Source organism: Hypomesus nipponensis, chromosome 10, assembly GCF_054491055.1.
Source record: "Hypomesus nipponensis isolate SF chromosome 10, ASM5449105v1, whole genome shotgun sequence".
Lineage (NCBI taxonomy): Eukaryota > Metazoa > Chordata > Actinopteri > Osmeriformes > Osmeridae > Hypomesus > Hypomesus nipponensis.
This window is the reverse complement of record NC_140370.1, coordinates 1,352,754-1,380,559: the sequence shown is the minus strand read 5'-3', so window position 1 is coordinate 1,380,559 and position 27,806 is coordinate 1,352,754. Positions and strand designations below refer to the sequence as shown.

At 41.4% G+C, this 27,806-nt stretch overlaps 1 protein-coding gene across 1 annotated transcript in view; it reads left to right on the top strand.

The window, feature by feature from the left end:
• Window positions 1-27,806, top strand: part of clcn2a (chloride channel, voltage-sensitive 2a) — a 223,899-nt gene that overhangs the window by 96,285 nt on the left and 99,808 nt on the right. Inside the window, exons 13-14 of the mRNA XM_084707792.1 lie at window positions 648-717; window positions 1,994-2,104. Of these exons, the coding sequence (XP_084563918.1) occupies window positions 648-717; window positions 1,994-2,104 (181 nt within the window). The remainder of the gene's footprint in view (window positions 1-647; window positions 718-1,993; window positions 2,105-27,806) is intronic.

The window sequence follows — 27,806 nt, the reverse complement described above, 5'->3', positions numbered from 1 at the left end:
ACTTCCGTTTCTTCGCTCACTTAGTTGCTAAACTCTGTATATTATAAGCCAATGTAACATACACTTGGATACCTGTCACAAGACTCACAAGACAATTGTGTTTTTGATTGAACTGCCAGGGTAGGATACTTACAAACAACACATGTTTGTGATGTTTTGTGTTGAATGCCAGCGAGTAGGCTAGGCTAATGCTAGATGTGTTTGTTGTTGCTAGGTTACGCAATAAAGTGAAACGCGTAACTCCATTTGAACGTGTTTGAGTGCCGCAAAACAAAGGCAAAGAACCGTAACATGTTACGACATTCTGCATTGGCTTTCTAATGCCAAAGCAGGCTTTTGGAAGTTACAGTTAAGACAAAAAACTATTTTCTCTGAAAAAAAGTTAATTTAAGATATTTGGCCACATGATAAAGCAGACCTTAACTGTTCCGAAAATGAAATAAAAATCATTTTCGACAAAATTGAAGCTATGGTCTTTTGCCTTTGCACGGCAGTGTGGATGTCTGCATGTGTGCATGTATGTGTGTATATGCGTGCTTGCGTCTGTTTGACAATACAAATGTGTGGTTGTTTTAAGTGCAAGCTATGTTGATTTGGGATGTGCATATGCTGTGTGTATTTTATGAGAGTGATTTCTGTTTTTTTAGTTCTGGATGTCTGCTGTGGCTACCACAATGCCAGTGCCATGTGGGGCATTTATGCCAGTTTTCCTCATTGGTAGGTGGTAACTTGTACAGTGTGTGAGAAACATATAAATTGGTTTTAAATTTCACCAATGAAGCAAGGGTGATCTAGCCTGGTCCTAACCAGACTCTCGTACATTTAATTTGTACAGAGAGTCTGGCCTCGCTCCATTGACAAGCATTGACTTCCTTGTAGGCGGGTACTCTTTTGAAGTTTAAGGCCGAATCCCAATACTCTCCCTTACCCCTTACCCCGAGCCCTTAGTTTACCCCTAGCCTTTGGCCCTCGAGAAATGGAACACCACTTGGTTACAGGTACGTCATCTAGCACATATCGATATCTCCAAAGCAAGTAGTGTTATGCACTGATATTAAACGAAATTCGCTGCTAATGGAGTTTACTTAAAACTGTAGACATGCTAGTCAATGAAATGCGGGACTGTTGTGCAATTCAGCACTGTAACATTGAAACGTTGCAATTAGGAAAATGGTTGCAAATATATAGGATCAGGACTGTGTATAACACAAAACAAGACTGTCATGTTTTTTTTGCAATTAATTAAGCCGAATATATTACATTTATCGGACTCTCTGGATGATCTGGCCGCCATTGTTGCCGGTCGCGCAGTATTCACATAGCCCTAGGTTTCAAGTAAGCTTCCAATCTTACTTGGTTTTAAGGGGTGTATACCCCTTAGTCTTATCCCTACCCCTAGCTCAAAAAGAATATTGGGACACCACTAGCTCTCACGGGAACGCGCAAAACTAAGGGGAGGGGGGAAGGGGTTGACTGGGGAGTATTGGGATTCAGCCTAAAACTATTGGATCTGCTCAGAGCCACTCTGGTCGCTAGCATTCGCCTTAGCCTATTTCTTCACCACTACTGTAACAGAGCTAGCTGCCATAGCTGGAAAATCAAACTGTTCCCAAATCCCGGTGGGGAGGAGGGCCACAACATCATGGCCACCAACAAAACTCAGCAAAACTTGTTCTTGCTCCGGCTTTAGTTTATAGATATTCGGCAGTGTTGCCACAATGGACCGAATGGCTTCGATCGCATCTTTCTCCACCGCCATTACGGAACTACAACACAAACTAGCGCACGACATCAACGTCATTGTCTCAGCCACTCCCTCTGTTCGCGTCGCCGAAAATCAACCTGAAAATCTGACTTACGTACCGTCTGGCCATTGCCGGACTTAGTACAGAAGCAAAATCCAAATTGAGCGGAAGTACATAGGAGGTCAGAGCCAGGCTAAGGTTGATCTGCCTTTCCAATGAATATGTGTGCGTACTTGTGTGTTGGGCAGGTGCGGCTTTTGGTCGTCTTGTTGGAGAGACCATGGCAGCCATGTTCCCTGATGGAATACATGCAGACGGAAGCGTGTATCCCATTGTTCCTGGTGGTTATGCCGTAGTAGGTGAGTAACTTGCGTGGACCTTAGTTGCTCTAAAACTTCCCTTTTGTAAACCTGAATTATATCTATTTTGATTCTGACTCATGGGTCAGATTTGGGCTCAATTCCTAACTTTACCTCACCATAACTTCCATCATGGGACTGTATAATTGAATTCTTGAAATTACAGGCTGCTCAGTTCTGAAGCCATTGTAATCAAGTGCCGCCAAGTCACCATCCGATGCATTCTCGATAAAAGGGTATTCCAGGTATTTTTGGCGTTCGTGGTGACTTGTGTTCTGTGGATTGGAACCATACTTGGCAATGAAATATGACGTAAAACGAGTTTGCAAGCACACAAGAACGGAGAAAAACGTGGATTGATAAACAGCCAATGTCTAATTCATTTGGCTCACATGACGTCACTGCAGCTTTTCGCCACCATCTTTCCGACCGACTCAGTCTCAGTCATGCCTGCAATATGTTGTGCAGTTGGCTGCAATAACAGCCGAAAGAGGAACCCCGGACTATACTATTGTTGTAATGGATAGCCTAATTAGGGTTCCTCCGGTAGGAGGTAACCTATTGTTTTTGTTAGTATTCTTATTAGGGTTCCTTCGGTAGGATGAAGCCTATTGTTTTTGTTAGTATTCCTATTATTAGGGTTCCTCCGGTAGGAGGAAACCTATTGTTTTCGTTAGTATTCCTATTATTATTAGGGTTCCTCTGGTAGAAGGGAATCTATTGTTTTCGTTAGTGTTCCTATTATTAGGGTTTTGGTAGGAGGAAACCTACAGTTTTTGTAGTATTCCTATTATTATTATTTATCTTCTCCTTGCGCCACAAAAACTAAAAAGTTATTGGTCAAAAATGTTATATTTTGGCACATCATCAACACTACATCCAAGTGGGTACCCCCTCACCAAATATGGGACATATTTGACTGTAGCGGGTGCCACAGGCCACGCCGTAAAGTCCGATGGCATTTCCACCCCGTTTCCACCCCATTGCTCCAATTTTTCTGAAACTTGGTGTACAAGCCTTATTCCTCATGGGGAACAAAAAAGCCTCAAGGACCCATAAGGTCCGCCATGATGGATTTTCCTGTACAGTGAAAACTTGGGGAAATCTTTCAAATTCGTCTCCTCTTAAACCAAAGGTCCAATTGACTTGACATTTTGTAAAGATCTGTAGAATTTATGTCTTTATATAGGTTGACTTGAAATAAGAAATGCAAACAACATGGCTTGGTGGCGCTATAGTGCTTTAGGGATCGACATGACACTTGGTGACGATAATCAGGAGACTGTTCCAAATCAGTGTGCCAAATTTCAAAACTTCGCACCAATTCAATATTGTTCTGTGGGCTGCCATAGACTCCTAGTCCTAAGTATAAATATAAATCCCCTGACAATGAAACGTCTTCGTCACCATTATGATTATACTGCTAGACAGCTACTGTGGCATACCTGGTTTCGCTAAACAGATAATGCAGTGTCACAACATGCTTGAAGACTGTGGCTGGATTCGATCCTACGACCTTGCATTCTAAAGCAGCCTGTCTTATCCCAGTGAGCTATTCTCGCCGCTGGAAAATGCTGTGTTTGGTTACTTTATTTTAAAAAAGGAAGCTGTTTCTCCCGTGGCGAACTTTGTCAGATTTGACCCAAGTATAAATAGCTGTAATTCATTCATATTTTGACATATCAAGGTGATTGTGGTAGGAAGATGATTACATGACATGCTTGTGATGACATTATCAAAGTTTTGTCTCCATACGGTAAACCGTCGCAGAGTCAAGGCCTCACGTCCGCTTTGGCGTCCTCTTTGTCAAAATCGTTTGTGTGTTACTCGTGAATGATTTGACTCATTGATAAACTTTTGATCACTTTTTGTCGGCATGGTCTGAAGATGATGTGTTGCAATTTTCATGAAAATCGGAGCACCGGCCTAGGACTAGTTCGAAAAAGTTGGCATTTCTTAAAATACAAATGACATAAAAACCATCATGACGACAATGACGTCACAGGGTTCAATCGAATTGTCTGCATCCAAGAAATCCAATGATACCTCAATTAAGAAAAACGGTCTCACAGTTCAAAAGTTGCAGGCGTAAACGCACCTCCAACTTTCACGCCTTGGTGGCGCTATAGTGCTTCAGGGATCAACATGAAACTTGGTGACGATAATCAGGAGACCGTACCAAATCAGTGTGCCAAATTTCAAAACTTCGCACCAATCGGTTCTATGGGCTGCCGTAGACTCCTAGTCCTAAGTATAAAGGAAAATTCCCTGACAATGGAACGTTCTCGTTACTATTATGATTATACTGCTAGACAGCTACTGTGGCATACCTGGTTTTGCTAAACAAATAAGGCAGTGTCACGACATGCTTGAAGACTGTGTCTGGATTCGATCATAGGACCTCGCAATTCAAAGGAGAACATTTTATCCCAATGAGCTATTCTGGCTGATGGGAAATGCTGTGTTCGGTAACGTTATAAAAAACAGAAAGCCGTTACTCCCGCGGCGAGCTTTGTCAGATTTGACCCAAGAATAAACAGCTGTAATTCTGTCATATTTTGACATATCAAGGTGATTGTGGTAGGAAGATGATTACATGACATGCTTATGATGACATTATCAAAGTTTAGTCTCCATACGGTAAACCGTCACAGAGTCAAGGCCTCACGTCCGCTTTGGCGTCCTCTTTGTCAAAATCGTTTGTGTGTAACTCGTGAACGATTTGACTCCTCGATAAACTTTTGATAACTCTTTGTCGGCATGGTCTGAAGATGATCTGTTACGATTTTCATGAAAATCGGAGCAACCGCCTAGGACGAGTTCGTAAAAGTAGCAATTTCTTAAAATACAAATGACGGAAACACCTTCGGGACGACAATGACGCCATGAGGTTCATTCGAATCGTCTGCATCTAAGGAATCCAATGAAACCTCACCTAACAAAAAAGGTCTCATGGCTCAAAAGTTATGGGCGTAAACGCACCTCCAACTTTGACGCCTTAGTGGCGCTTTAGTGCTTCAGATTTCTACATGAAACTTGGTGACAATAATCAGGAGACTGTTCCAAATCAGTGTGCCAAATTTCAAAACTTCGCACCAATCGGTTCTATGGGCTGCCATAGACTCCTAGTCCTAAGTATAATAATAAATATAGCTGCAAGCAGCAATGAAGGGGCCAAGCAGCATTCAATATGGAAATTCAGTAGCTAAAGAAACAAATCATAAAACAGTCATGTCATTTTGAGACAAAATGCACTGGCTAGATGTAGCAGCGTTGTATCTACAAAGCACAATAAATCCACTTCTTCTCGACTATAAATCCCATGACAATGAAACGTTACTGTTACTAATACGATTATACTAATAGACAGCTACAGTGGCATACCTGGTTTCGCTAAACAGATAATCCAGTGTCACGACATGCTTGACGACTGTGGCTGGATTCTATCCTACGACCTTGCGTTCCAAAGCAGCAAGACTTATCCCTGTAAGCTATTATCGCTGCTGGAAAAAGGCTGTGTTTGGTAACATTATAAAAAACTGAAAGCCGTTACTCCCGCGGCGAGCTTTGTCAGATTTGACCCAAGAATAAACAGCTGTAATTCTGTCATATTTTGACATATCAAGGTGATTGTGGTAGGAAGATGATTAGATGACATGCTCGTGATGACATTATCAAAGTTTAGTCTCCATACGGTAAACCGTCGCAGAGTCAAGGCCTCACGTCCGCTTTGGCGTTCTCTTTGTCTAAATCGTTTTTGCGTTACTCGTGAACGGTTTGACTCATCAATAACATTTTGATAACTTTTTGTTGGCATGGTCTGAAGATGATCTGTTGCGATTTTCATGAAAATCGGAGCAACGGCCTAGGAGGAGTTCGAAAAAGTTGGCATTTCTTAAAATACAAATGACATAAAAACCATCATGACGACAATGACGTCACAGGGTTCAATCGAATTGTCTGCATCCAAGAAATCCAATGATACCTCAATTAAGAAAAACGGTCTCACGGTTCAAAAGTTGCAGGCGTAAACGCACCTCCAACTTTCACGCCTTGGTGGCGCTATAGTGCTTCAGGGATCGACATGAAACTTGGTGACGATAATCAGGAGACCGTTCCAAATCAGTGTGCCAAATTTCAAAACTTCGCACCAATCGGTTCTATGGGCTGCCGTAGACTCCTAGTCCTAAGTATAATAATAATAATAATAATAAAACTAACAGTTACAATAGGTGCCACAGCAGCTTTGCTGCTGCTTGGCCCCTAATTACAATAGGTGCCACAGCAGCTTCGCTGCTGCTTGGCCCCTTAATATAGCTGCAAGCAGCAATGGAGGGGCCAAGCAGTCCAGAGCAGGACATGGCCTCCATAGCACTTGCGCAACATTTAAGTCAGAGCAACCTGTTGCACTCATGCAACACACCAAGTTTGGTTGAAAAGTCTCTTTGCGTTCAAGAGTACTGAGTGTTCAAAGTGGTTTTTTTCTGGTATAACACCACAGGCCTCCACTGCTCCTCGTGGGAACTATGGAACCCAAGTTTGGTGACAATCGCACAAATGGTTGCTGAGTTACGCTCTCACGTGTCTTTTGCGGCTTCGCCCCCGCCTTTAATCGGCTTTGAAAAACAAACGGTTTTGAAAATGGAAAATCCATCCAACATCTTTTTGAAGCTTTTTCTGAAAATCATCTGTGCCAAATTTGGTTAACCTTGGACAAAAATTGAGGCGTGCAAAAGGTTTTTACCCTTTTCCATGAAATCCAAATTGCCGGCCGCGTCAATTCGGTTATTATGAAAAGTTATCAATGGTCAGGCTTGATATCTCCCATCACATCAAGAGACAAATAAATTACTTTATTAAGGTAAACACTTCAACAGTTATTAGCCAAAACACATTTATGCTTCCGGCCACGCCCCCTTTTACTCACATGACACCAATTTTGGAGGACATACTCAGAATAAAGTTCAGAGTAGGCATACCAAATTTGGTGTCACTGCCTCAAAGAACTGCAGAGATATGACTTCATTTCCTGTTTGGTGGCTTTCCTGATGAATTTGATTGGCTGTCACGGACAAACGGTTGTGGGGATCAAAATGCTCTACCATAACTTTTGTGCGGCTTAGTCTGAAGATCATCTTTGGTAATTTTTAAGAAGATTTGACAAAAATTGTAGGAGGAGTAGGCTTTCAAAGGTTTTTTATAAAACCGGAAATAGCGGACACTCTATATAACCGGAAATTGACGCCATGGTGTGCATTGAACTCGGCTTGATCCAAGGAATCCAACGGTATCTCATTTTTGAAAATGGGTCATACGGTTCAAAAGTTGCGTGTGTAAACATAAGTCCAACTTTGACCCGTTGGTGGCGCTAGAGTGCCCAAGTATGGGACATGAAACTTTGTGAATTGGACCAGGGGACTGTCCCCAATGAGTGTGCCAAAAACTTTCAACCATGCGCTTATGGGGGCTGCCTTAGACACCCAGTCCTAAGAATAATAATAATAATAAATATAGCTGCAAGCAGCAATGGTGGGGCCAAGCAGTCCAGAGCAGGACAAGGCCTCCATAGCACATGCGCAACAATGAAGTCACAGCAACCTGTTGCACTCATGCAACACACCAAGTTTGGTTGAAATATCTGTTTGCGTTCAAGAGTACTGAGTGTTCAAATTTTTATTTTTTTCTGGTATAACACCACAGGCCTCCTCTGCTCCTCATGGGAACGAAGGAACCGAAGTTTGGTGATGATCAGACACATTTTTGCTGAGTTATGCTCTCACGTGTCTTTTGCAAGTTCGCTGCCGCCTTTGATCAGCTCTAACGAACAAACGGTTTTGAAAATGGAAAATCCATGCAACACCTTTGTGAAGCTTGGTCTGAAGATCATCTGTGCCAAATTTAGTCAACATTGGACAAAATTTGGGGCGTGCAAAAGGTTTTTACACTTTTCCATGAAATCCAAAATGGCGGCCGCGTCAATTCGGTTATTATGAAATATTATCAATGGCCAGGCTTGATATCTCACAAGACATCAAGAGACAAAGAAATTACTTTATTAAGGTAAACACTTCCATAGTTATTAGCCAAAACACGTTTATGCTTCCGGCCACGCCCCCTTTTAGTCACATGACACCATTTTTGGAGGACATCCTTAGAATAAAGTTCAGAGTAGGCGTACCAACTTGGGTGTCACTGCTTCAAAGAACTGCTGAGATATGGCTTAACTTCCTGTTTGGCGGCTTTTCTGCAGAATTTGATTGGCTGTACTGGACAAACGGTTTGGTAAATCAAATATCCTTCGATAACTTTTGTGAGGCTTGGTCTGAAGATCATCTGTGGCAATTTTGAAGAAGATTCGACAAGAATTGTAGGAGAAGTAGGCTTTCAAAGGTTTTTATAAAAACCGGAAATAGCGGAAAATCTGTGTACCGGAAATTGACGCCATGGTGTGCATTGAACTCGGCGTGATCCAGGGAATCCAGTGGTACCTCATTTTTGAAAATGGGTCATACGGTTCAAGAGTTGCGTGTGTAAACACAACTCAAACTTTGACCCGTTGGTGGCGCTAGAGTGCCAAAGCATGGGACATGAAACTTTGTGAATTGGACCAGGGGACTGTCCCCAATGAGTGTGCCAAATTTCAAAACTTTCGACCAAGCGCTTATGGGGGCTGCCATAGACACCCATGGCGGAAGAATAATAATAAATAATATAGCTGCAAGCAGCAATGGAGGGGCCAAGCAGTCCAGAGCAGGACATGGCCTCCATAGCACTTGCGCAACAATTAAGTCACAATAACCTGTTGCACTCATGCAACACACCAAGTTTGGTTGAAATATCTGTTTGCGTTCCAAAGTACTGAGTGTTTAAAGTGTTTTTTTCCGGTGTAACACCACAGGCCTCCTCTGATCCTCTTGGGAACGATGGAACCCAAGTTCGGTGACAATCGCTAAAATGGTTGCTGAGTTACGCTCTAACGTGTCTTTTGTGGCTTCGCCGCCGCCTTTGATCGGCTCTACCGAACAAACGGTTTCGAAAATTTGAAAATCCATCAGACACCTTTGTGAAGCTTGGTCTGAAGATCATCTGTGCCAAATTTAGTAAACATTGGACAAAATTTGGGGCGTGTAAAAGGTTTTTACACTTTTCCATGAAATCCAAAATGGCGGCCGCGTCAATTCGGTTGTTATGAAATATTATCGATGGTCAAGCTTGATATCTCACAAGACATCAAGAGACAAAGAAATTACTTTATTAAGGTAAATACTTCAACAGTTATTAGCCAAAACACGTTTATGCTTCCGGCCACGCCCCCTTTTAGTCACATGACACCATTTTTGGAGGACATCCTTAGAATAAAGTTCAGAGTAAGCGTACCAACTTTGGTGTCACTGCCTCAAAGAACTGCTGAGATATCGCTTCACTTCCTGTTTGGCGGCTTTTCTGCAGAATTTGATTGGCTGTACCGGACAAACGGTTTTGAAAATCAAATATCCTTCGATAACTTTTGTGAGGCTTGGTCTGAAGATCATATCTGGTAATTTTGAAGAAGATTTGACAAAATTTGTAGGAGGAGTAGGCTTTTAAAGGTTTTTGATAAAACCGGAAATAGCGGAAAATCTATATAACCGGAAATTGACGCCATGGTGTGCATTGCACTCGGCTTGATCCAGGGAATCCAATGGTACCTCATTTTTGAAAATGGGACATACGGTTCAAAAGTTGCGTGTGTAAACACAACTCCAACTTTGACCCGTTGGTGGCGCTAGAGTGCCAAAGTATGGGACATGAAACTTTGTGACTTGGACCGGGGGACTGTCCCTAATGAGTGTGCCAAATTTCACAACTTTCGACCAAGCGCTTCTAGGGCCTGCCATAGACACCCAGTCTTAAGAATAATAATAATAATAATAATAATAATAATAATACTACCAATTACAATAGGTGCCTCGCAGCTTCGCTGCTTGGCCCCTAATAACTGCAAGCAGTAATGGCGGATTCCTCCAAACACTGCGAACCATTGAAAAATGTTTATTTTTGACAAATTGTAACTGTATAGAAAAATTTATGCTGCAGAATTACCAATGGCATACCAAATCTGAAATGCAATACCATCAAGATCCACAAGGGCCTTTATTTCAAGCCAGTAAGTGAAGGAAGGGGGCTTGGTGAGCTTATCCATTCCAGAAAGCCTTGTATCTTTATGCATTAAGGCGTGGCCTGTAGCGCCACCTATGGGTAATGGTGGGCCATTTGTGGTGTGGTAGTTACTCTTGGCCTATACTATTAATGTTTCAGGATTTTAAAAACTTTTTACCATTGCATATAAAATCGGAAATGCAATACCAACAGGATCCACATGGGCTTTGGGTAAAGTGTGGTAGTTACTCTTGGCCTGTACTGTCAATGTGTCAGGATTTGGAGACCTTTTTACTATTGCATACAAAGTAGGAAATGCAATGACACCAAGGTCCTCAAGGGCCTATGCTGATATTCAAGGAATGAGTGGGGGCTTGGTCAGCCCACACAGTCCTGATATGTTGCGTGTGTGTCTTGCCAAGCCCGCGCGTGTCAAGGGAAGAATGAGTGTCTGAGAATTTGGAGCATGCGCGGGGAGGAGCAGGGGACACATTTCATTGTAAATTTCCCTAGAAATTAGCCAAGCATGCATGTTTCAAAGATTCACCAAAAATCGACCTTTCATCTTAGAGTCAACTTTTTCTCAGATTTGTGTACTAAACATTCTCAAGAGTCTTCATATGAACTTGTTTGACTGGCTTACGTGTAAAGCATTGCGAACCATTGAAAAATGTATATTCTTGACAAATTGTAACTGTATAGAAAAATCAATGCTGCAGAATTTCCAATGGGATACCAAATCTGAAATGCAATAACATCAAGATCCACAAGGGCCTTTATTTCAAGCCAAGAAGTGAAGCGCTTTAATCTTCACAAGAAGTGAAGTGCTTTGTGCTTTAGGGCGTGGCCTGTAGCGACACCTATTGGTAATGGTGGGCCATTTGTGGTGTGGTAGTTACTCTTGGCCTATACTATCAATGTTTCAGGATGTTTTTAACTTTTTACCATTGCATACAAAATCGGAAATGCAATACCAACAAGATCCACATGGGCTTTTGTTAAAGTGTTGTTGTTACTCTTGGCCTTTACTATCAATGTTTCAGGATTTGGATAACTTTTTACCATGGCAAACAAAATCTGAAATGCAATACCATCAAGATCCACATGGCCTTTGCAAAAGACCAAGGAACACTCTCCTGAAATGTTGCGTGTGCGTCTTGCCAAGCCCGCGCGTGTGTCAAGGGAAGACCTATGGGTAATAGTGGGCCATTTGTGGTGTGGTAGTTACTCTTGGTCTATACTATCAATGTTTCAGGATTTTTATAACTTTTTACCATTGTATACAAAATCGGAAAAGCAATACCAACAAGATCCACATGGGCTTTTTGTTAAAGTGTTTCTTTGCCTATACTATCTATGTTTCAGGATTTTGAGACCTTTTTACCATTGCATACAAAATCGGAAATGCAATACCATCAAGAGCCACATGGGCCTTTTTTTCAAGCCAATAAGTGAAGGGAGGGGGCTTGGTGAGCCTATCCATTCCAGAAAGCCTTGTATATTTGTGCTTTTTGGCGTGGCCTGTAGCGCCACCTATGGGTAATGGTGGGCCATTTGTGGTGTGGTAGTTACTCTTGGTCTATACTATCAATGTTTCAGGATTTTTATAACTTTTTACCATTGCATACAAAATCGGAAATGCAATACCAACAAGATCCACATGGGCTTTTGTTAAAGTGTTTCTCGGCCTACACTATCAATGTTTCAGGATTTGAGACCTTTTTACCATTGCATACAAAATCGGAAATGCAATACCATCAAGAGCCACATGGGCCTTTGCTAAAGACCAAGGAATGAGTGGGGGCTTGGTCAGCCCACACTCTCCTGAAATGTTGCGTGTGCGTCTTGGCCGCGCGTGTGTCAAGGGAAGGCTGAGTGTGTGTGAGATTTTGGAGCACGCGCGGGGAGGAGCAAGGGAGACATTCATTGGAAATTTGCCTAGAAATTAGCCAAGCAAGCATGTTTCAAATATTCACCAAAAATCGACCTTTCATCTTACAGTCAACTTTTTCACAGATTTGTGTTATGAACATTCTCAAGAGTTTTCATATGAACTTGTGATTGAATCAGAGTATCAGTTTTTGAATGGCTGATGTGTAAAGCATAATTTTAGCGTTAGCGATAAGTTCAATTTGCTTTATATCAATCATTTTTTGAGATATGAATTTGCCTTTGCACATGGTAACATGTTGTAGTGTCTTCCTCCGATCTACCAAGTTTAGTGTTGATATCTCAAAGATTTGCTGAGACATGACTTCACATCCTGTTTGGCGGCTTTTCTGATGAATTTGATTGGCTGTACCGGACAGACGGTTATGAGGATCAAAATTCCTTTGATAACTTTTGTGAGGCTTGGTCTGAAGATCATCTCTGGTGATTTTGAAGAAGATATGACAAAAATTGTAGGAGGAGTAGGCTTTCAAAGGTTTTTGATAAAACCGGAAATGGCGGGAAATCTATATAACCGGAAATTAACGCCATGGTGTGCGTTGAACTCGGCTTGATCCAGGGAATCCAATGGTACCTCATTTTTGAAAATGAGTCATACGGTTCAAAAGTTGCGTGTGTAAACACAAGTCCAACTTTGACCCATTGGTGGCGCTAGAGTGGTCTAATGGGAGACATGAAACTTGGTGTAGGTATAGAAGAAACTGTCCTTAATGAGTGTGCCAAATTTCACAAAAAGTTGTCGATGGGGTCTAGGGGCTGCCATTGACTCCCATGGTACAAGAATTACAAAATATAACTGCAAGCAGTAATGGCGGATTCCTCCAAACACTGCGAACCATTGAAAAATGTTTATTTTTGACAAATTGTAACTGTATAGAAAAATGTATGCTGCAGAATTACCAATGGCATACCAAATCTGAAATGCAATACCATCAAGATCCACAAGGGCCTTTATTTCAAGCCAGTAAGTGAAGGAAGGGGGCTTGGTGAGCTTATCCATTCCAGAAAGCCTTGTATCTTTATGCATTAAGGCGTGGCCTGTAGCGCCACCTATGGGTAATGGTGGACCATTTGTGGTGTGGTAGTTACTCTTGGCCTATACTATTAATGTTTCAGGATTTTAAAAACTTTTTACCATTGCATATAAAATCGGAAATGCAATACCAACAGGATCCACATGGGCTTTGGGTAAAGTGTGGTAGTTACTCTTGGCCTGTACTGTCAATGTGTCAGGATTTGGAGACCTTTTTACTATTGCATACAAAGTAGGAAATGCAATGACACCAAGGTCCTCAAGGGCCTATGCTGATATTCAAGGAATGAGTGGGGGCTTGGTCAGCCCACACAGTCCTGATATGTTGCGTGTGTGTCTTGCCAAGCCCGCGCGTGTCAAGGGAAGAATGAGTGTCTGAGAATTTGGAGCATGCGCGGGGAGGAGCAGGGCACACATTTCATTGTAAATTTCCCTAGAAATTAGCCAAGCATGCATGTTTCAAAGATTCACCAAAAATCGACCTTTCATCTTAGAGTCAACTTTTTCTCAGATTTGTGTACGAAACATTCTCAAGAGTCTTCATATGAACTTGTTTGACTGGCTTACGTGTAAAGCATTGCGAACCATTGAAAAATGTATATTCTTGACAAATTGTAACTGTATAGAAAAATCAATGCTGCAGAATTTCCAATGGGATACCAAATCTGAAATGCAATAACATCAACATCCACAAGGGCCTTTATTTCAAGCCAAGAAGTGAAGCGCTTTAATCTTCACAAGAAGTGAAGTGCTTTGTGCTTTAGGGCGTGGCCTGTAGCGACACCTATTGGTAATGGTGGGCCATTTGTGGTGTGGTAGTTACTCTTGGCCTATACTATCAATGTTTCAGGATGTTTTTAACTTTTTACCATTGCATACAAAATCGGAAATGCAATACCAACAAGATCCACATGGGCTTTTGTTAAAGTGTTGTTGTTACTCTTGGCCTTTACTATCAATGTTTCAGGATTTGGAGAACTTTTTACCATGGCAAACAAAATCTGAAATGCAATACCATCAAGATCCACAAGGCCTTTGCAAAAGACCAAGGAATGAGTGGGGGCTTGGTAAGCCCACACTCTCCTGAAATGTTGCGTGTGCGTCTTGCCAATCCCGCGCGTGTGTCAGGGGAAGACCTATGGGTAATAGTGGGCCATTTGTGGTGTGGTAGTTACTCTTGGTCTATACTATCAATGTTTCAGGATTTTTATAACTTTTTACCATTGTATACAAAATCGGAAAAGCAATACCAACAAGATCCACATGGGCTTTTTGTTAAAGTGTTTCTTTGCCTATACTATCTATGTTTCAGGATTTTGAGACCTTTTTACCATTGCATACAAAATCGGAAATGCAATACCATCAAGAGCCACATGGGCCTTTTTTTCAAGCCAATAAGTGAAGGGAGGGGGCTTGGTGAGCCTATCCATTCCAGAAAGCCTTGTATATTTGTGCTTTTTGGCGTGGCCTGTAGCGCCACCTATGGGTAATGGTGGGCCATTTGTGGTGTGGTAGTTACTCTTGGTCTATACTATCAATGTTTCAGGATTTTTATAACTTTTTACCATTGCATACAAAATCGGAAATGCAATACCAACAAGATCCACATGGGCTTTTGTTAAAGTGTTTCTCGGCCTACACTATCAATGTTTCAGGATTTGAGACCTTTTTACCATTGCATACAAAATCGGAAATGCAATACCATCAAGAGCCACATGGGCCTTTGCTAAAGACCAAGGAATGAGTGGGGGCTTGGTCAGCCCACACTCTCCTGAAATGTTGCGTGTGCGTCTTGGCCGCGCGTGTGTCAAGGGAAGGCTGAGTGTGTGTGAGATTTTGGAGCACGCGCGGGGAGGAGCAAGGGAGACATTCATTGGAAATTTGCCTAGAAATTAGCCAAGCAAGCATGTTTCAAATATTCACCAAAAATCGACCTTTCATCTTACAGTCAACTTTTTCACAGATTTGTGTTATGAACATTCTCAAGAGTTTTCATATGAACTTGTGATTGAATCAGAGTATCAGTTTTTGAATGGCTGATGTGTAAAGCATAATTTTAGCGTTAGCGATAAGTTCAATTTGCTTTATATCAATCATTTTTTGAGATATGAATTTGCCTTTGCACATGGTAACATGTTGTAGTGTCTTCCTCCGATCTACCAAGTTTAGTGTTGATATCTCAAAGATTTGCTGAGACATGACTTCACATCCTGTTTTGCGGCTTTTCTGATGAATTTGATTGGCTGTACCGGACAGACGGTTATGAGGATCAAAATTCCTTTGATAACTTTTGTGAGGCTTGGTCTGAAGATCACCTCTGGTGATTTTGAAGAAGATATGACAAAAATTGTAGGAGGAGTAGGCTTTCAAAGGTTTTTGATAAAACCGGAAATGGCGGGAAATCTATATAACCGGAAATTAACGCCATGGTGTGCGTTGAACTCGGCTTGATCCAGGGAATCCAATGGTACTTCATTTTTGAAAATGAGTCATACGGTTCAAAAGTTGCGCGTGTAAACACAAGTCCAACTTTGACCCATTGGTGGCGCTAGAGTGGTCTAATGGGAGACATGAAACTTGGTGTAGGTATAGAAGAAACTGTCCTTAATGAGTGTGCCAAATTTCACAAAAAGTTGTCGATGGGGTCTAGGGGCTGCCATTGACTCCCATGGTACAAGAATTACAAATAATAAAACCACCAATAACAATAGGTTTCCTCCTTACGGAGGAATCCTAATAATAAAACCACCAATAACAATAGGTTTCCTCCTTACGGAGGAATCCTAAATATAACTGCAAGCAGTAATGGCGGATTCCTCCAAACACTGCGAACCATTGAAAAATGTTTATTTTTGACAAATTGTAACTGTATAGAAAAATGTATGCTGCAGAATTACCAATGGCATACCAAATCTGAAATGCAATACCATCAAGATCCACAAGGGCCTTTATTTCAAGCCAGTAAGTGAAGGAAGGGGGCTTGGTGAGCTTATCCATTCCAGAAAGCCTTGTATCTTTATGCATTAAGGCGTGGCCTGTAGCGCCACCTATGGGTAATGGTGGACCATTTGTGGTGTGGTAGTTACTCTTGGCCTATACTATTAATGTTTCAGGATTTTAAAAACTTTTTACCATTGCATATAAAATCGGAAATGCAATACCAACAGGATCCACATGGGCTTTGGGTAAAGTGTGGTAGTTACTCTTGGCCTGTACTGTCAATGTGTCAGGATTTGGAGACCTTTTTACTATTGCATACAAAGTAGGAAATGCAATGACACCAAGGTCCTCAAGGGCCTATGCTGATATTCAAGGAATGAGTGGGGGCTTGGTCAGCCCACACAGTCCTGATATGTTGCGTGTGTGTCTTGCCAAGCCCGCGCGTGTCAAGGGAAGAATGAGTGTCTGAGAATTTGGAGCATGCGCGGGGAGGAGCAGGGGACACATTTCATTGTAAATTTCCCTAGAAATTAGCCAAGCATGCATGTTTCAAAGATTCACCAAAAATCGACCTTTCATCTTAGAGTCAACTTTTTCTCAGATTTGTGTACTAAACATTCTCAAGAGTCTTCATATGAACTTGTTTGACTGGCTTACGTGTAAAGCATTGCGAACCATTGAAAAATGTATATTCTTGACAAATTGTAACTGTATAGAAAAATCAATGCTGCAGAATTTCCAATGGGATACCAAATCTGAAATGCAATAACATCAACATCCACAAGGGCCTTTATTTCAAGCCAAGAAGTGAAGCGCTTTAATCTTCACAAGAAGTGAAGTGCTTTGTGCTTTAGGGCGTGGCCTGTAGCGACACCTATTGGTAATGGTGGGCCATTTGTGGTGTGGTAGTTACTCTTGGCCTATACTATCAATGTTTCAGGATGTTTTTAACTTTTTACCATTGCATACAAAATCGGAAATGCAATACCAACAAGATCCACATGGGCTTTTGTTAAAGTGTTGTTGTTACTCTTGGCCTTTACTATCAATGTTTCAGGATTTGGATAACTTTTTACCATGGCAAACAAAATCTGAAATGCAATACCATCAAGATCCACATGGCCTTTGCAAAAGACCAAGGAACACTCTCCTGAAATGTTGCGTGTGCGTCTTGCCAAGCCCGCGCGTGTGTCAAGGGAAGACCTATGGGTAATAGTGGGCCATTTGTGGTGTGGTAGTTACTCTTGGTCTATACTATCAATGTTTCAGGATTTTTATAACTTTTTACCATTGTATACAAAATCGGAAAAGCAATACCAACAAGATCCACATGGGCTTTTTGTTAAAGTGTTTCTTTGCCTATACTATCTATGTTTCAGGATTTTGAGACCTTTTTACCATTGCATACAAAATCGGAAATGCAATACCATCAAGAGCCACATGGGCCTTTTTTTCAAGCCAATAAGTGAAGGGAGGGGGCTTGGTGAGCCTATCCATTCCAGAAAGCCTTGTATATTTGTGCTTTTTGGCGTGGCCTGTAGCGCCACCTATGGGTAATGGTGGGCCATTTGTGGTGTGGTAGTTACTCTTGGTCTATACTATCAATGTTTCAGGATTTTTATAACTTTTTACCATTGCATACAAAATCGGAAATGCAATACCAACAAGATCCACATGGGCTTTTGTTAAAGTGTTTCTCGGCCTACACTATCAATGTTTCAGGATTTGAGACCTTTTTACCATTGCATACAAAATCGGAAATGCAATACCATCAAGAGCCACATGGGCCTTTGCTAAAGACCAAGGAATGAGTGGGGGCTTGGTCAGCCCACACTCTCCTGAAATGTTGCGTGTGCGTCTTGGCCGCGCGTGTGTCAAGGGAAGGCTGAGTGTGTGTGAGATTTTGGAGCACGCGCGGGGAGGAGCAAGGGAGACATTCATTGGAAATTTGCCTAGAAATTAGCCAAGCAAGCATGTTTCAAATATTCACCAAAAATCGACCTTTCATCTTACAGTCAACTTTTTCACAGATTTGTGTTATGAACATTCTCAAGAGTTTTCATATGAACTTGTGATTGAATCAGAGTATCAGTTTTTGAATGGCTGATGTGTAAAGCATAATTTTAGCGTTAGCGATAAGTTCAATTTGCTTTATATCAATCATTTTTTGAGATATGAATTTGCCTTTGCACATGGTAACATGTTGTAGTGTCTTCCTCCGATCTACCAAGTTTAGTGTTGATATCTCAAAGATTTGCTGAGACATGACTTCACATCCTGTTTGGCGGCTTTTCTGATGAATTTGATTGGCTGTACCGGACAGACGGTTATGAGGATCAAAATTCCTTTGATAACTTTTGTGAGGCTTGGTCTGAAGATCATCTCTGGTGATTTTGAAGAAGATATGACAAAAATTGTAGGAGGAGTAGGCTTTCAAAGGTTTTTGATAAAACCGGAAATGGCGGGAAATCTATATAACCGGAAATTAACGCCATGGTGTGCGTTGAACTCGGCTTGATCCAGGGAATCCAATGGTACCTCATTTTTGAAAATGAGTCATACGGTTCAAAAGTTGCGTGTGTAAACACAAGTCCAACTTTGACCCATTGGTGGCGCTAGAGTGGTCTAATGGGAGACATGAAACTTGGTGTAGGTATAGAAGAAACTGTCCTTAATGAGTGTGCCAAATTTCACAAAAAGTTGTCGATGGGGTCTAGGGGCTGCCATTGACTCCCATGGTACAAGAATTACAAATAATAAAACCACCAATAACAATAGGTTTCCTCCTTACGGAGGAATCCTAATAATAAATATAACTGCAAGCAGTAATGGCGGATTCCTCCAAACACTGCAAACCATTGAACAATGTTTATTCTTGACAAATTGTAACTGTATAGAAGAATGTATGCTGCAGAATTACCAATGGCATACCAAATCTGAAATGCAATACCATCAAGATCCACAAGGGCCTTTATTTCAAGCCAGTAAGTGAAGGAAGGGGGCTTGGTGAGCTTATCCATTCCAGAAAGCCTTGTATCTTTATGCATTAAGGCGTGGCCTGTAGCGCCACCTATGGGTAATGGTGGGCCATTTGTGGTGTGGTAGTTACTCTTGGCCTATACTATTAATGTTTCAGGATTTTAAAAACTTTTTACCACTGCATATAAAATCGAAAATGCAATACCAACAGGATCCACATGGGCTTTGGGTAAAGTGTGGTAGTTACTCTTGGCCTGTACTGTCAATGTGTCAGGATTTGGAGACCTTTTTACTATTGCATACAAAGTAGGAAATGCAATGACACCAAGGTCCTCAAGGGCCTATGCTGATATTCAAGGAATGAGTTGGGGCTTGGTCAGCCCACACAGTCCTGATATGTTGCGTGTATGTCTTGCCGCGCGTGTCAAGGGAAGAATGAGTGTGTGAGAATTTGGAGCATGCGCGGGGAGGAGCAGGGGACACATTTCATTGTAAATTTCCCTAGAAATTAGCCAAGCATGCATGTTTCAAAGATTCACCAAAAATCGACCTTTCATCTTAGAGTCAACTTTTTCTCAGATTTGTGTACTAAACATTCTCAAGAGTCTTCATATGAACTTGTTTGACTGGCTTACATGTAAAGCATTGCGAACCATTGAAAAATGTATATTCTTGACAAATTGTAACTGTATAGAAAAATCAATGCTGCAGAATTTCCAATGGGATACCAAATCTGAAATGCAATAACATCAAGATCAACAAGGGCCTTTATTTCAAGCCAAGAAGTGAAGTGCTTTAATCTTCACAAGAAGTGAAGTGCTTTGTGCTTTAAGGCGTGGCCTGTAGCGACACCTATTGGTAATGGTGGGCCATTTGTGGTGTGGTAGTTACTCTTGGCCTATACTATCAATGTTTCAGGATGTTTTTAACTTTTTACCATTGCATACAAAATCGGAAAAATATAGCAACAATATCCACATGGGCTTTTGTTAAAGTGTTGTTGTTACTGTTGGCCTTTACTATCAATGTTTCAGGATTTGGAGAACTTTTTACCATGGCAAACAAAATCTGAAATGCAATACCATCAAGATCCACAAGGCCTTTGCAAAAGACCAAGGAATGAGTGGGGGCTTGGTAAGCCCACACTCTCCTGAAATGTTGCGTGTGCGTCTTGCCAAGCCCGCGCGTGTGTCAAGGGAAGACCTATGGGTAATAGTGGGCCATTTGTGGTGTGGTAGTTACTCTTGGTCTATACTATCAATGTTTCAAGATTTTTATAACTTTTTACCATTGTATACAAAATCGGAAAAGCAATACCAACAAGATCCACATGGGCTTTTTGTTAAACTGTTTCTTTGCCTATACTATCTATGTTTCAGGATTTTGAGACCTTTTTACCATTGCATACAAAATCGGAAATGCAATACCATCAAGATCCACATGGGCCTTTTTTCAAGCCAATACGTGAAGGGAGGGGGCTTGGTGAACCTATCCATTCCAGAAAGCCTTGTATCTTTGTGCTTTTGGGCGTGGCCTATAGCGCCACCTATGGGTAATGGTGGGCCATTTGAGGTGTGGTATTTACTCTTGGTCTATACTATCAATGTTTCAGGATTTGAGACCTTTTTACCATTGCATACAAAATCGGAAATGCAATACCATCAAGAGCCACATGGGCCTTTGCTAAAGACCAAGGAATGAGTGGGGGCTTGGTCAGCCCACACTCTCCTGAAATGTTGCGTGTGCGTCTTGGCCGCGCGTGTGTCAAGGGAAGGCTGAGTGTGTGTGAGATTTTGGAGCACGCGCGGGGAGGAGCAGGGGAGACATTCATTGGAAATTTGCCTAGAAATTAGCCAAGCAAGCATGTTTCAAATATTCACCAAAAATCGACCTTTCATCTTACAGTCAACTTTTTCACAGATTTGTGTTATGAACATTCTCAAGAGTCTTCATATGAACTTGTGATTGAATCAGAGTATCAGTTTTTGACTGGCTGATGTGCAAAGCATTATTTTAGCGTTAGCGATAAGTTCAATTTGATTTATATCAATCATTTTTAGAGATATGAATTTGCCTTTGCACATGGTAATATGTTGTAGTGTCTTCCTCCGATCTACCAAGTTTAGTGTTGATATCTCAAAGATTTGCTGAGACATGACTTCACATCCTGTTTGGCGGCTTTTCTGATGAATTTGATTGGCTGTACCGGACAGACGGTTATGAGGATCAAAATTCCTTTGATAACTTTTGTGAGGCTTGGTTTGAAGATCATCTCTGGTGATTTTGAAGAATATATGACAAAAATTGTAGGAGGAGTAGGCTTTCAAAGGTTTTTGATAAAACCGGAAATGGCGGGAAATCTATATAACCGGAAATTAACGCCATGGTGTGCGTTGAACTCGGCTTGATCCAGGGAATCCAATGGTACCTCATTTTTGAAAATTAGTCATACGGTTCAAAAGTTGCGTGTGTAAACACAAGTCCAACTTTGACCCATTGGTGGCGCTAGAGTGGTCTAATGGGAGACATGAAACTTGGTGTAGGTATAGAAGAAACTGTCCTTAATGAGTGTGCCAAATTTCACAAAAAGTTGTCGATGGGGTCTAGGGGCTGCCATTGACTCCCATGGTACAAGAATTACAAAATATAACTGCAAGCAGTAATGGCGGATTCCTCCAAACACTGCAAACCATTGAACAATGTTTATTCTTGACAAATTGTAACTGTATAGAAGAATGTATGCTGCAGAATTACCAATGGCATACCAAATCTGAAATGCAATACCATCAAGATCCACAAGGGCCTTTATTTCAAGCCAGTAAGTGAAGGAAGGGGGCTTGGTGAGCTTATCCATTCCAGAAAGCCTTGTATCTTTATGCATTAAGGCGTGGCCTGTAGCGCCACCTATGGGTAATGGTGGGCCATTTGTGGTGTGGTAGTTACTCTTGGCCTATACTATTAATGTTTCAGGATTTTAAAAACTTTTTACCACTGCATATAAAATCGAAAATGCAATACCAACAGGATCCACATGGGCTTTGGGTAAAGTGTGGTAGTTACTCTTGGCCGGTACTGTCAATGTGTCAGGATTTGGAGACCTTTTTACTATTGCATACAAAGTAGGAAATGCAATGACACCAAGGTCCTCAAGGGCCTATGCTGATATTCAAGGAATGAGTTGGGGCTTGGTCAGCCCACACAGTCCTGATATGTTGCGTGTATGTCTTGCCAAGCCCGCGCGTGTCAAGGGAAGAATGAGTGTGTGAGAATTTGGAGCATGCGCGGGGAGGAGCAGGGGACACATTTCATTGTAAATTTCCCTAGAAATTAGCCAAGCATGCATGTTTCAAAGATTCACCAAAAATCGACCTTTCATCTTAGAGTCAACTTTTTCTCAGATTTGTGTACTAAACATTCTCAAGAGTCTTCATATGAACTTGTTTGACTGGCTTACATGTAAAGCATTGCGAACCATTGAAAAATGTATATTCTTGACAAATTGTAACTGTATAGAAAAATCAATGCTGCAGAATTTCCAATGGGATACCAAATTTGAAATGCAATAACATCAAGATCCACAAGGGCCTTTATTTCAAGCCAAGAAGTGAAGTGCTTTAATCTTCACAAGAAGTGAAGTGCTTTGTGCTTTAAGGCGTGGCCTGTAGCGACACCTATTGGTAATGGTGGGCCATTTGTGGTGTGGTAGTTACTCTTGGCCTATACTATCAATGTTTCAGGATGTTTTTAACTTTTTACCATTGCATACAAAATCGGAAAAAAATACCAACAATATCCACATGGGCTTTTGTTAAAGTGTTGTTGTTACTGGCCTTGTTGTTGTTGGCCTTTACTATCAATGTTTCAGGATTTGGAGAACTTTTTACCATGGCAAACAAAATCTGAAATGCAATACCATCAAGATCCACAAGGCCTTTGCAAAAGACCAAGGAATGAGTGGGGGCTTGGTAAGCCCACACTCTCCTGAAATGTTGCGTGTGCGTCTTGCCAAGCCCGCGCGTGTGTCAAGGGAAGACCTATGGGTAATAGTGGGCCATTTGTGGTGTGGTAGTTACTCTTGGTCTATACTATCAATGTTTCAAGATTTTTATAACTTTTTACCATTGTATACAAAATCGGAAAAGCAATACCAACAAGATCCACATGGGCTTTTTGTTAAACTGTTTCTTTGCCTATACTATCTATGTTTCAGGATTTTGAGACCTTTTTACCATTGCATACAAAATCGGAAATGCAATACCATCAAGATCCACATGGGCCTTTTTTCAAGCCAATACGTGAAGGGAGGGGGCTTGGTGAACCTATCCATTCCAGAAAGCCTTGTATCTTTGTGCTTTTGGGCGTGGCCTATAGCGCCACCTATGGGTAATGGTGGGCCATTTGAGGTGTGGTATTTACTCTTGGTCTATACTATCAATGTTTCAGGATTTGAGACCTTTTTACCATTGCATACAAAATCGGAAATGCAATACCATCAAGAGCCACATGGGCCTTTGCTAAAGACCAAGGAATGAGTGGGGGCTTGGTCAGCCCACACTCTCCTGAAATGTTGCGTGTGCGTCTTGGCCGCGCGTGTGTCAAGGGAAGGCTGAGTGTGTGTGAGATTTTGGAGCACGCGCGGGGAGGAGCAGGGGAGACATTCATTGGAAATTTGCCTAGAAATTAGCCAAGCAAGCATGTTTCAAATATTCACCAAAAATCGACCTTTCATCTTACAGTCAACTTTTTCACAGATTTGTGTTATGAACATTCTCAAGAGTCTTCATATGAACTTGTGATTGAATCAGAGTATCAGTTTTTGACTGGCTGATGTGCAAAGCATTATTTTAGCGTTAGCGATAAGTTCAATTTGATTTATATCAATCATTTTTAGAGATATGAATTTGCCTTTGCACATGGTAATATTTTGTAGTGTCTTCCTCCGATCTACCAAGTTTAGTGTTGATATCTCAAAGATTTGCTGAGACATGACTTCACATCCTGTTTGGCGGCTTTTCTGATGAATTTGATTGGCTGTACCGGACAGACGGTTATGAGGATCAAAATTCCTTTGATAACTTTTGTGAGGCTTGGTTTGAAGATCATCTCTGGTGATTTTGAAGAATATATGACAAAAATTGTAGGAGGAGTAGGCTTTCAAAGGTTTTTGATAAAACCGGAAATGGCGGGAAATCTATATAACCGGAAATTAACGCCATGGTGTGCGTTGAACTCGGCTTGATCCAGGGAATCCAATGGTACCTCATTTTTGAAAATTAGTCATACGGTTCAAAAGTTGCGTGTGTAAACACAAGTCCAACTTTGACCCATTGGTGGCGCTAGAGTGGTCTAATGGGAGACATGAAACTTGGTGTAGGTATAGAAGAAACTGTCCTTAATGAGTGTGCCAAATTTCACAAAAAGTTGTCGATGGGGTCTAGGGGCTGCCATTGACTCCCATGGTACAAGAATTACAAAATATAACTGCAAGCAGTAATGGCGGATTCCTCCAAACACTGCAAACCATTGAACAATGTTTATTCTTGACAAATTGTAACTGTATAGAAGAATGTATGCTGCAGAATTACCAATGGCATACCAAATCTGAAATGCAATACCATCAAGATCCACAAGGGCCTTTATTTCAAGCCAGTAAGTGAAGGAAGGGGGCTTGGTGAGCTTATCCATTCCAGAAAGCCTTGTATCTTTATGCATTAAGGCGTGGCCTGTAGCGCCACCTATGGGTAATGGTGGGCCATTTGTGGTGTGGTAGTTACTCTTGGCCTATACTATTAATGTTTCAGGATTTTAAAAACTTTTTACCACTGCATATAAAATCGAAAATGCAATACCAACAGGATCCACATGGGCTTTGGGTAAAGTGTGGTAGTTACTCTTGGCCGGTACTGTCAATGTGTCAGGATTTGGAGACCTTTTTACTATTGCATACAAAGTAGGAAATGCAATGACACCAAGGTCCTCAAGGGCCTATGCTGATATTCAAGGAATGAGTTGGGGCTTGGTCAGCCCACACAGTCCTGATATGTTGCGTGTATGTCTTGCCAAGCCCGCGCGTGTCAAGGGAAGAATGAGTGTGTGAGAATTTGGAGCATGCGCGGGGAGGAGCAGGGGACACATTTCATTGTAAATTTCCCTAGAAATTAGCCAAGCATGCATGTTTCAAAGATTCACCAAAAATCGACCTTTCATCTTAGAGTCAACTTTTTCTCAGATTTGTGTACTAAACATTCTCAAGAGTCTTCATATGAACTTGTTTGACTGGCTTACATGTAAAGCATTGCGAACCATTGAAAAATGTATATTCTTGACAAATTGTAACTGTATAGAAAAATCAATGCTGCAGAATTTCCAATGGGATACCAAATTTGAAATGCAATAACATCAAGATCCACAAGGGCCTTTATTTCAAGCCAAGAAGTGAAGTGCTTTAATCTTCACAAGAAGTGAAGTGCTTTGTGCTTTAAGGCGTGGCCTGTAGCGACACCTATTGGTAATGGTGGGCCATTTGTGGTGTGGTAGTTACTCTTGGCCTATACTATCAATGTTTCAGGATGTTTTTAACTTTTTACCATTGCATACAAAATCGGAAAAAAATACCAACAATATCCACATGGGCTTTTGTTAAAGTGTTGTTGTTACTGGCCTTGTTGTTGTTGGCCTTTACTATCAATGTTTCAGGATTTGGAGAACTTTTTACCATGGCAAACAAAATCTGAAATGCAATACCATCAAGATCCACAAGGCCTTTGCAAAAGACCAAGGAATCAGTGGGGGCTTGGTAAGCCCACACTCTCCTGAAATGTTGCGTGTGCGTCTTGCCAAGCCCGCGCGTGTGTCAAGGGAAGACCTATGGGTAATAGTGGGCCATTTGTGGTGTGGTAGTTACTCTTGGTCTATACTATCAATGTTTCAAGATTTTTATAACTTTTTACCATTGTATACAAAATCGGAAAAGCAATACCAACAAGATCCACATGGGCTTTTTGTTAAACTGTTTCTTTGCCTATACTATCTATGTTTCAGGATTTTGAGACCTTTTTACCATTGCATACAAAATCGGAAATGCAATACCATCAAGATCCACATGGGCCTTTTTTCAAGCCAATACGTGAAGGGAGGGGGCTTGGTGAACCTATCCATTCCAGAAAGCCTTGTATCTTTGTGCTTTTGGGCGTGGCCTATAGCGCCACCTATGGGTAATGGTGGGCCATTTGAGGTGTGGTATTTACTCTTGGTCTATACTATCAATGTTTCAGGATTTGAGACCTTTTTACCATTGCATACAAAATCGGAAATGCAATACCATCAAGAGCCACATGGGCCTTTGCTAAAGACCAAGGAATGAGTGGGGGCTTGGTCAGCCCACACTCTCCTGAAATGTTGCGTGTGCGTCTTGGCCGCGCGTGTGTCAAGGGAAGGCTGAGTGTGTGTGAGATTTTGGAGCACGCGCGGGGAGGAGCAGGGGAGACATTCATTGGAAATTTGCCTAGAAATTAGCCAAGCAAGCATGTTTCAAATATTCACCAAAAATCGACCTTTCATCTTACAGTCAACTTTTTCACAGATTTGTGTTATGAACATTCTCAAGAGTCTTCATATGAACTTGTGATTGAATCAGAGTATCAGTTTTTGACTGGCTGATGTGCAAAGCATTATTTTAGCGTTAGCGATAAGTTCAATTTGATTTATATCAATCATTTTTAGAGATATGAATTTGCCTTTGCACATGGTAATATGTTGTAGTGTCTTCCTCCGATCTACCAAGTTTAGTGTTGATATCTCAAAGATTTGCTGAGACATGACTTCACATCCTGTTTGGCGGCTTTTCTGATGAATTTGATTGGCTGTACCGGACAGACGGTTATGAGGATCAAAATTCCTTTGATAACTTTTGTGAGGCTTGGTTTGAAGATCATCTCTGGTCATTTTGAAGAAGTTTTGGCAAAAATTGTAGGAGAAGTAGGCTTTCGAAGGTTTTTGATAAAACCGGAAATAGCGGAAAATCTATATAACCGGAAATTGACGTCATAGGGTGCGTTGAACTCGGCTTGATCCAGGGAATCCAATGGTACCTCATTTGTGAAAATCGGTCATACGGTTCAAAAGTTGCGTGTGTAAACACAAGTCCAACTTTGACCCGTTGGTGGCGCTAGAGTGGTCTAATGGGAGACATGAAACTTGGTGTCGGTATAGAATGAACTGTCCTTAATGAGTGTGCCAAATTTTACAAAAAGTTGTCGAAGGGGTCTAGGGGCTGCCATTGACTCCCATGGTACAAGAATTACAAATAATAAAACCACCAATAACAATAGGTTTCCTCCTTACGGAGGAATCCTAATAATAAAACCACCAATAACAATAGGTTTCCTCCTTACGGAGGAATCCTAAATATAACTGCAAGCAGTAATGGCGGATTCCTCCGAACACTGCGAACCATTGAAAAATGTTTATTTTTGACAAATTGTAACTGTATAGAAAAATTTATGCTGCAGAATTACCAATGGCATACCAAATCTGAAATGCAATACCATCAAGATCCACAAGGGCCTTTATTTCAAGCCAGTAAGTGAAGGAAGGGGGCTTGGTGAGCTTATCCATTCCAGAAAGCCTTGTATCTTTATGCATTAAGGCGTGGCCTGTAGC